The sequence below is a fragment of the Megascapheus bottae genome, chromosome 21, assembly GCF_031878675.1.
Source record: "Megascapheus bottae isolate mThoBot1 chromosome 21, mThoBot2.hap1, whole genome shotgun sequence".
NCBI lineage: Eukaryota > Metazoa > Chordata > Mammalia > Rodentia > Geomyidae > Megascapheus > Megascapheus bottae.
The window spans coordinates 40,021,996-40,032,115 of NC_143529.1; the positions used below are offsets into that span (position 1 = coordinate 40,021,996).

Genomic DNA, 10,120 nt, shown 5'->3' on the forward strand with positions numbered 1-10,120 from the left:
TAACCATGAACAACAACAACTCAGGAACAGCAAGACCTCAGGACCAGCACACACAAAAAAGAGTCCCCCCCATGGAGGGTCTGGAGGCATGGATTATGTGGCTAAGTACATGCCAATACCAACACAAAACCCAGATCTACCCACACAACCACAACAATTCATGTGGAGGCCCACCTGTCACCTCAGGGGTCCCTGCCTTCTATTCCAGCATTGTCCATGTGCTCTACCCAGGAGATGCTTGGTGCAGGATGGACATCAAATCACCATCTTGGGGTTACTGAAAAATTCTCCCTCATGTTCAGTAGAAAGGAAGGCAAAGTTAACATAGGTGTGTTCAGAAAGGGTACAAAAGGCTCAGCCTGGGGGAGGTGAGACCCTTGAGCAGGCTCTTCCCCAGGACATATTCCATTCAAAGCCAGCTGGTACCTATGAAAGCTGCACCTACCGCAAACACATTTTCAGGTCAAGTTTTATTAGTGACTGTAGGAAATTCTCTCAAGAGAAGTCCAACCGATTGCCATTTTCAATGATCTCGGTTAAGTGACAGTCATTGAAATTCAGTAAGAAAACACCTATGTAAGCTGCAGGTTGGGGGAGTGGGAGAAAGAAGACACCCTTGCTTTCCTTGGCACCCATACCGCTATCCATGCACCTGGGTGCGCTCCCGCTGCAGGTCTCCAGGGGTGGCTCAAAGGTCTCTGCCACTGAAAAATAGTTCCTAAGACAGTGAAACCCGAATAGTATCAAGCCTTGCAGGTCTTCTCACCTTTGGAAAGGCTGCAGGTTCTGGTGCTGTAGCAGGAACTCCGGTTTATTTCCACAGCTCCCCCAATGGGCTCTGCACGGCACTGAGGATGGCATCTTCAGATAATGCACAGATTTCCTGATGGATGTCCTCAATGCTTTTGGAAGCATCAACTACCTGTTCCAACAGGGGATGCAGGAAAAAAGAACCTATTAAGTCATCACACGTCACCCACTACCACCTTCTCTTCTGCAGAGCACGTGATGCTTGGAGGTGGCTAGGGCCCCAGCAAAGGCAGACCTGAATCCCGTCAGAGACACAAATTCACAGGAGTGCTTTCTGCACGCCTGCCACAAGGAAGATGGTGTGCAGCGGCCCACCTTGTTCTAAGCCAACCCAGCAGACAAGTGACAGAAAAAGACACCGGCTTGCTTTAGGACCCCCAGTGCCCAGACACTGCTTCCAAAAGGGAGCTATACAGCAGGACCTGACGGCTGTGGCCTGCTTCTTCCTGCTCAGGGGTTGAAGGCTGTCCTAACTCAGTTGTGCTGCCTGGGTCTTGCAGAGAATCAGAACAGGTAGAAACCTCAATTCCAGAAGAAGTCTGGGTGAAAATCAGATGTATGTGCCAGTGTTTCTAAGTTGTCTCTCCTACTGCATGTCTGGGAGTGGCACTCGGCTCTGCAGGGCCTTTCCAGGAAATTTTGGAAGCTCTCAGAGCTATAGAAGGAACACGGAGTTTACACATCTCGTAAGGCTGTGACCATATGTGAAGGAAAACTACTTCCTCACATATGCCAGCTCTTATGCAGCAGTTTGCCAACCCCTGCTTAGTCACAGAGCCCTTGCCCAGATCCTCTAGGATGGCATTGATTTACTGTCCTTCCAGTCTGAGGAGCACATTGTTCACCCTTTCTGGTCTCTGCTGACCCTTGGTCAGTGCTATATATGGCTGCTGCAGAGCCACAGCTGGAGGCTTTACCCCACCCTTTCTGTGGAGCCCCGAGGGCTGCTGTGTTCATCACCTTTGCCTCACCATACCCTGTTACCAGGTTTCCCTTTGCTCCTGCTGCCTCTAGTCAGTAAGCATTGTTGACCCTGGTCCTAGGAATCGGCCTCAAGCTCTCTTGTAGGACTTGCCTCTGCTCTCCCCACAGACATGGACGCCACCCCTTTTCCATGCCTTGCTCCCACTGTGGCCCCAGCTCTTCCCTACGTATTGGTTGCCCAAATCTCTTGCACACAGCAGTCAGAGTGGTCTGTTTTATGACAGGTGCCTGCAGAGCTCTACCAGAGCCTCAGCCCTGGTGCTGACTGACTGTTCTCACACATGCCTTGAGCAACTCCTGGGAGATGCACACTGGAAAACAGGCCATCCACACAGGGTAGACTGACCTTCCAGTTCAAGGTTGTGTCTCTCATGAGCTGGTGGAAGCACTGAAGAGCCCGCTCCTGGGCAGCCCGGTTCTCGTACCGCTCTTGGCCAAACTCCCCCCTGGCCACAGCATCCGCCAGTTGTAACTGAAGAAACAGGATCAGGTCAGGTTTGGGAAGGCCCACATCTGGCTGTTTGCACCAATCCAGGGAAAAATTCTGCCAATAAAGGACCCAACAGTAGGTGAAAATAAGCCAAGTGACGTCTAATCTTTGGTTTCAAAAGTCATAAAGGAGGGGAAAAAAACCTTCACCTTTACTAAGACACAAAGTACACTTAGAATTTCTAGACAGCAGTGGCTTTTCAAATGACTGGTCCCCCCTATGTCACTGCAAGTTTTCCTTTGCAAATGCCTTATGTGCAAATGGTACCCATGTGACAGCACCCATACCCTTGGGTGGGCAGAACAAGTGACTTAGCTCCAAACCTTCCAAGTGAGAAAGCACAACCTAGCCAAAGCTGGAAGGAGAGCGCAAATGGCTCAAAAGATAGGCACTGAGCCTTGGCCATCACCCTGGACTCAGTCTTCCAGGAAGAGCAACCAGGCTGTCATGCTGGAAGCCCACTGCCTGCCTAACCTGTCTGACAGGGCTATGCCAATCTCATGCAGTTCCCATTTATTCACCTGGCCAGAACACTGAAAATGGGGTCCTCATTTCTGGAAAAAAGATAGGCTAGAAAGCCCTCCCTGCCCAACACACATACACTATGATGAGGATACAACACTAAGGGCCCTTCCCGCAGGGTCTGTGGAGCCAGTAGATGGTCATAAGGAGATCAACCAGGAAACAGGTCCATAGCATAGGGACATTTGCTTTGTAATCCTAGCTATACAGAAGGCTGAGGGGGTTGGAATAATGGCCCAGGAGCTAGAGGGCCAGCTAATGAATGAAAGCGTCAGATACCAAGTTCAAGTTCCAGTTTCAGGCAAAAAAAAAAAAAAAATACAAAAGGCTCCAGGCCAGCCTGGACAGGAAAGCCAGTGGAAGTACAGTTCAAGTGGTAGAGCACTAGCCTTGACTGAAAAAGGTAAGGACAGCATCCAGGTCCTGATTCAAGTCAAAGTACCAGCATAACAACAAAACAACAAAAAGAGAATTTTTGAAAGGCAGACAATCTATATTGATATATAGATATAGCTATCCCTTTAATCCTAGCTACGCAGAAGGCTAAGATCTGAGGATGGAGGTCCAAAGCCAGCCAGGAGCACCTGTGGCTCATGCCTGTAATCCTAGCTATTCAGGAGGCTGAGATATGAGGATCACAGTTCAGAGCCAGGCACTAAAGTCTGTGAGACTCTGATCTCCAATTAACCACTAGATGAAGAGCTTAGGGACAATGTCCAGGTCCAGAGTTCAAGTCCCACAACTGACAAAACTGCCCCCTCCAGGGCTGGGAATGTGGTGGCCTAGTGGCAGAGTGCTTGCTTAGCAGGCATGAAACCCTGGGTTTGATTCCTCAGTACCATATACACAGGAAAAACCAGAAGTGGTGCTGTGGGTCAAGTGGTAGAGTACTAACCTTGAGCAGAGAGGAACAGAGTCCAGGCCCTGAGAAGCCCCAGGACTGGCTAAGAAAAAAAAAGAAAAAAAGGGACTGGGAGTGTGGCCTAGTGGTAGAGTGCTTCTCTAGACTAAAAGAAGCTCTGGGTTCGATTCCTCAGTACCACATACATAGAAATGCTCTGGCTCAAGTCGTAGACAGCTAGCCTTGAGAAAGCTCAAGGACAGTGCCCAGGTGATGAGTTCAGGCTCCACGACTGGCAAAAAAGAAAAAGAAAGAAAAGGAAAAAAAAAAAAAAAAGAATGAGGTGAATGTGCTTCTCTTGCAGCAGCCAACCATGTGGGCCACCCCGGCTACCCTGAACCCGCCTAGGGCCTCCAGCAGGGCACTTCAGCACTCACCTCCTTTGCACTCGTAAAGGCAACACCAGAAAATGCGTATCTGTCCACCACAAGGGTCACACCCTGGCTTAATTTCTCCTTCATCAATGGCCTGAAAAATAAGAGAGGGCTCCTGAGCCCCAGAACTGATTTGGCTGTCCTTGAATCATGCTCAAATTATCCTGACAGTGCAATTCACAATTCACAGTAACAATTACAGTACACTGATTATTTTTTGCCAGTCCTGGTGCTTGAATGCAGGGCCCGAGCACTGTCTTTGGACTTTTCAGTGTTAGAGCTCTACTACTTGAGCCATAGCACCACTTCTGGCCTTTTCTATGCATGTGGTACCAAGGAATTGAATGTGGGTCTTCATGCATGCTTGACAAGTACTCTACCACTAGGCCAAACTCCTGGCCCCACAGTGATTTTTTTTTTCTATGTATGTGGTACTGAGGAATTGAACGTGGGTCTTCGTGCATGCTAGGCAAGCACTCTACCACTAGGCCAAACTCCCAGCCCTAGCCCTCACAGTGATTTTTTAAACCATATTTTCATTTAAAATAAAAAGCTCCAGGACAGTGCCCAGACTCTGAGTTCAAGCCCCAGGACTGGCAAATAAGAGGCTGGGCATGGTGGCTCATACCTATAATCCCAGCTACTCAAGAAGCTGAGATCTGAGCAGCAAGGTTCAAAGCCAGTCCTGACAGAAAGATCTATAAATCTCTTATCTCCAATTAAGCATAAAAAGCCAGAAGTAGAGCTGGGGCTCAATTGATAGAGCACTAACCTTAAGCACAAATGTTCAGGGACAGCCCCAATGCCCAGAGTAAAAGCCCCAGGACTGGCAAAAAAAAAAATAAAGAAAAAGAAACGTGCTTGGGGCCAGGAGTGTGGCCTAGCGGTAGAGTGCTTGCCTAGCATGCACCAAGACCTGGGTTCGATTGCCTGGTAACACATATACAGAAAAAGCCACAGTAGTGTTGTGGCTCAAGAGGTAGAGTTCTATCCTTGAGAAAGCCCAAGGACAGTGCTCAGGCCCTGCAATCAAGCCCCAGGACTGGCAAATAAATAAATAAATAATGTGCTTAAGCCAGATACCAACAGCTCATGCTTATAATTCTAGCTACATAGGAGGCTGAGATCTGAGGACCATGGTTCAAAGTCAGCGGAGTAAGAAGGTCCATTGAGACTTGTATCTCCAGTGAACTTCTGGCAAACCAGAAGTTGCTCTGTGGCTCAAATTGATACAGTTCTAGCCTTGAGTGTAAGAGGGCAGATATATCACCCAAGCCTCGAGTTCAAGCCCTACAACAACCAAATTAAAATGCTTAAGGGTGGAGGAAAAGCAGTGATTTTGCTCTCTGGAGACTGTGGAGCTGAGCAGCATCTACTCACACGGGTGCTGAGTACAGAACTTTACAAGCATTGAATCACCCTCTCCCGTCACCTGTCTTCCAGCAGCTTTCAGAAGTTGCTAGCTCAGTAGGAGAAAAGCACTGGGGTGGGTGGTGGGTTGGGAGTGGGGAGCAGTGGGTCAGTTTTTACGTTTGTTCCCAGCGGTTTGCAGAAAACAGCAGGTGCACGGCATGATCCTCCAGTTCGCTTTTTTTTTCTAGGTAGGAACTCAGAAGTTTGCCGATTTCGGTTGATCTTTCTAGGGAAAAAAATCGCATTGAAGTTAGGCTTCCCGTGTGCATGAGACTACAGCTTGTGCCTAAATTCTCATTCTAGATTCATCTTTATCAAAAGCTCTAGACAAGTTTGGACTACGTTTCCTAAGGAAAGGAGCTGTAGCTCCAGGGATCCGACTGATGAGTGAGGGGCAGCCAGGCCTTCACGAGAGGCGCTCGACGACACGGTCACTGGCAACACTGCCAAGTCGGGGCAGCTTTTTTCCAATCGCCTTCGCTTCTGTGATGTGAGCTGTACTTTCGGGGTCGATGGCCCGGCACAAATGGCTCACACCTCCCACCCACAGGATTGACTTCCTGAGGGTCTCAGTTCAAAGCCGGCCCGGGCAGGAAGGCTCACGAGACTCTCGTCTCCCACAAACCACCCCAAATCCGGTATGGAGCTGGGGTCGGGGGCAGCGCCCAGGCTCCGAGGTCAAGGCCCGGCCGGCGCGCACACGCGCGTGCGCACACCCGCCCCGGAGCTGGGGCCGTGGCTGGTGACGAGCGCACCGGGGGTGCAGGCAGCCCGAGGTCAAGGCCCGGCCGGCGCGCACACGCGCGTGCGCACACCCGCCCTGGAGCTGGGGCCGTGGCTGGTGACGAGCGCACCGGGGGTGCAGGCAGCCCGAGTTCAAGACCCAGCAGGTTCAAAACAAAACAAAACCCCAACCCGAAGGCAGCGCCCGCAGCCCCCCCAGGCCGCCCGCCCGCCCGCCTCGCGCACCGGGGAAGCGCAGCAGCTCGGCCCGGTGGCCTGCGGCGCACAGCGCGGCCACCAGCTTGCGGCCTTGAGTGCTCTTGCCCGCGCGGTCCACGCCCTCCAACACGATCAGGGCCCCGCGTCGGCCCGCCATGGCATCCGCCGGCCCGCGCCACACCGCCCAACTCCCGCCAGCCCCCGCGCCGGCGTCCGCAGAGATTGGCTGAGCGGAGGGGGCGTGGCTTTGTCCGGGGTGCGGCTTGCGGGAGGGCGAGGTCCGTCGAGGGGGTGACCCGTGGGGCGCGGCCTGGCTGGCCAGGGACGCTCCTTCCCCTTCCGGGACGGGTTCCCCACAGCTTCCGTAGTAGCTGTGAGCCAAACCTTGCACTCTTACCGAGCTCTCAGGAGGAGGGCGGCCGCAAGTGTGGACACTGAAACTGAAGGCTGTTTTCTAAGGAGTGAGCCCCGGATCCTGGGCAGCTAGGTGTCCCCTCCCCTGCTGCTGCTGACCTGCGCCCCCAGCATGCAGTGAGCAGACACTGTGGGAGCTTTCCTGCAGATAGCGGCACTTTCCAGGTGATCCCAGAGCTCAGGTTCTGCTATCCCTGAGCTTTTGTGCTCAAGGCTAGTGTTCTACCACTTGAGCCACAGATTCCACTTCTGGGTTAGCCTGGAAGCATGCTCCTGCTGAGTAGCCAGGATTCCTGAAGTGAGCCCCCAGTGCCCTGCTTCAGGTAGGCCACCCGATGCATAGTTCAAGTCTTGGGCAGTGGCTTCCTGCATGCTCCTCTATTTCTTCCAGGTACTTTTTGAGCCCTTGGTGACATTACTATGTCACCAGGGTAGCTTTGTAGTTCCCTGGCTGGACCCTCCCAGATTTGGTCTGGGGTTCTGGAAGACAGGATGTTATTCTCAATTACTTGTTCTCTTCTTGGAGCTTGACCTTGTGGCCTCTAAAGGCCAGGCACCCTGGTCAGGAAGAACTTTTAAAAGTACTTTATAGGGGCTGGTAGTTTTGCCTAGTGGTAGAGTGCTTGTGTAGCATGCACGAAGACTAGGGTTCCATTCCTCAGTACCACACACATAGAAAAGCCAGAAGTGGTGCAGTGGCTCAAGAGCACTATCCTTGAGGAAAGAGCCCAAGGACAGTGCTCAGGCCCTGAGTTCAAGCCTCAGGACCAGCAAAAAAAAAGTACTTTATGGCCAGGTGCTTGTGACTTGCACCCATAATCCTAGCTGCTCAGGAGGCTTATCTCTGAGGATCACAGTTCAAAGCCAACAAGGGCAAAAAAAAAAAAAAGTCTTTCAGACTCCATCTCCAGTTCATTAGCAAAAATGCTGGACTGGAGGTGTGACTTGAAAGGTGTGACTTGAGTGGTAGAGCACTAGCTGTGAGCAAGTAAACTGAGCAAGAACATAAGCCCTTGAGTTCAAGCTACAGAAATAAGATGTAGACCTAGAACCTGGCAACACTGGTGGCTCACACCTATACTTATAGCCACTTAGAGTGAGATGTGAGGATCAGAGTTCTAAGCCAGCCTAGGCAATGAGTCCATAAAACTCCTGCCCCCAGTTAACCACCAAAAAAGCTAGAAGCGGAGCTGTGGCTCAGGTGGTACAAAGCAGCAAAAAAGTGAAGGGACAGGGCCAAAGCCCTGCACTCAACCCCCAGTACCGGTACAAAAATAAGCAAACAAATAAATGTCCTCTTATGGTTCGGGATTCTTTTCCTGGCCCTCCACATAGAAACACACAAAGTTAGGGTCCATGTTTATATATAAATCATGGAATGAAGGCAGGTGAAAACACAGCTGCAGCCAGAAATCTCTCCTGTGATTCTGAGTCAGCCCTAAGGATCTTCGTTACCACAGCACAATCTAGTGAAGATAACCAAGCGTGGTATTTAATAATGAGAGCAGAAAAGGTCTGGCTAGGCACAGATTCTACATCCCTCACCATAGCATTGAGCAGTCACATATGAGTTCATGGACACCCCTGGAAGAGTTGTACACCAACAGTGGATTAGTAGGACAAGCTTGCAGTCTGGAAACCTGTGCAATTCATGTGGGCTGTCCAATAATTGTGTGTGCATGTGTGCGTGCGCGCACATGCGCATGCCAAAACTTGGGCTTGAAATCTGAGCCTATGTACAGTCCTTGTGCTTTTGTGGTCAAGGCTAGCCTTCTACTGCTTGAGCCATAGTTCCACTTGTGGCTTTTTTCTGGTTAACTGGAGATCAGTCTTATGAGCTAGGCGCCGAAGACTCATGCCTAGCTACTCAGGAGGCTGAGATCTGAAGATTGAGGTTCTAAGTCAGCCTGGGCACTAAAAGTCTATGAGACTCTTACCTCCAATTAACCACCAGAAAACTGTAAGTGGTGCTGTGACTCAAGTGGTAGAGCACTAGCCTTGAGCTGAAGAGCTCAGGGACAGTGCACAGGTCCTGAGTTCAAAACCCATGACCAAAAAGTCTCAAGGACTTTCCTTCCCCAAGGCTGGATTGGAACCATGATCCTCTGATCTCAGAATTATAGGTGTGAGCCGCCAGTGCCCAGCTGCCTAATGAACTTGAGGGTTATGTATCTCTCTCACAGAGGCACCTTATTTACCTCTACACAACAAGATGGTGTCCTTCAGCCTAGAAGGAGCTCTCCTTATCTTTGCCACTCACTGGTAGAGTGCTTGCCTACATACGTGAGGCCCTGGGTTTCATTCCTTGGTCCCACATAAACGTAAATATATTTGATATTAAATCATATATATATATATATATATATATATATATATGATCTCAGATCTCAGCCTTCTGAGTAACTAGGACTACAGGTGTGAGCCATGAGCGCCCAGCAGTGCTGCTTTTTCTTTTCTTTTTTTTTTTTTGCCAGTTCTGGGGCTTGAATGCACTGTCCTTGGGCTTTCTCAAGACTACATCTCTACCACTTGACCCACAGCACTACTTCTGGCTTTTTCCATGTATGTGGTACTGAGAAATTGAACCCGGGGCCTTCATGCATGCTAGGCAAGCACTCTACCACCAGGCCAAACTCCCGGCCCAGTGCTGATACTTTTAACTGCTTAGAGTGTGGTCCAATAGACATTCCCATAGATTGTATTTTCTGTACTTTGGCCAAACCTAGGTTTCATCAGACTTTTTATTTTTGCCAGTCCTGGGGCTTGAAGTCAGGGCTTGGTCACTGTCCCTGAACTTCTTTTGCTCAAGGCTAGCACTGTACTGCTTGAGCCAAAGACCAACTATGGCCTTTTCTGTTTATTTTGTACTGAGGAATTGAACCCAGGGCTTCGTGCATGCTAGGCAAGTGCTCTAACATAAAGCCACATTCCCAGCCCCCAGACTTTAAAAATCTTTGCTAATTTGTTAGGGAAAAAAAATAACAATACAATCTCAAAAGTCTTACATTGATTTAATTTTAAATGAGACTAAAGATATATATATATATATGCATATATATGCCTAGCATGCATCATGCATGAAGACTGGAGTTTGATTCTTGGGTACCATATTCATAGGAAAAGCTGGAAGTGATGTTGTGGCTCAAGTGGTAGAGCTCTAGCTTTGAGGAAAGCCCAAGGACAGTATTCAGGCCCTGAGTTCAAGCCCCAGGACTAGAAAAAAAAAAATGCCAGTTTTTCCATCAATGATCCTGCTTTGACTTCAGCTGA

At 49.9% G+C, this 10,120-nt stretch overlaps 1 protein-coding gene across 2 annotated transcripts; it reads right to left on the minus strand.

Moving 5' to 3' along the window:
* Positions 1–433: 433 nt before the first annotated feature.
* Dtymk (deoxythymidylate kinase) lies at positions 434–6,616 on the minus strand. 2 transcript variants are annotated; one of them, XM_090355204.1, is made up of 5 exons: positions 6,464–6,616; positions 5,612–5,720; positions 4,085–4,175; positions 2,141–2,266; positions 434–922 (listed from the first exon to the last, which is right to left on the minus strand). In XM_090355204.1, the coding sequence occupies exons 1-5, from the start codon at positions 6,591–6,593 to the stop codon at positions 812–814; spliced, it is 567 nt and encodes a 188-aa protein (XP_090211330.1). In that variant the 5' UTR covers positions 6,594–6,616; the 3' UTR covers positions 434–811. The 2 variants fall into 2 exon arrangements, with proteins under 2 accessions (XP_090211330.1, XP_090211329.1); XM_090355203.1 differs by having other exon boundaries at positions 2,141–2,338.
* Positions 6,617–10,120: the final 3,504 nt, after the last annotated feature.

Excerpts from the sequence above, each read along its gene's own strand:
- Dtymk (XM_090355203.1), bottom strand. The coding sequence starts at position 6,593 with ATGGCGGGCCGACGCGGGGCCCTGATCGTGTTGGAGGGCGTGGACCGC. Across the intron at positions 2,339-4,084 it reads CCTTTACGAGTGCAAAGGAG|AATTTTTCCCTGGATTGGTG; the intron begins GTGAGTGCTGAA and ends CTTTATTGGCAG. Across the intron at positions 923-2,140 it reads ACACAACCTTGAACTGGAAG|GTAGTTGATGCTTCCAAAAG; the intron begins GTCAGTCTACCC and ends CTGTTGGAACAG.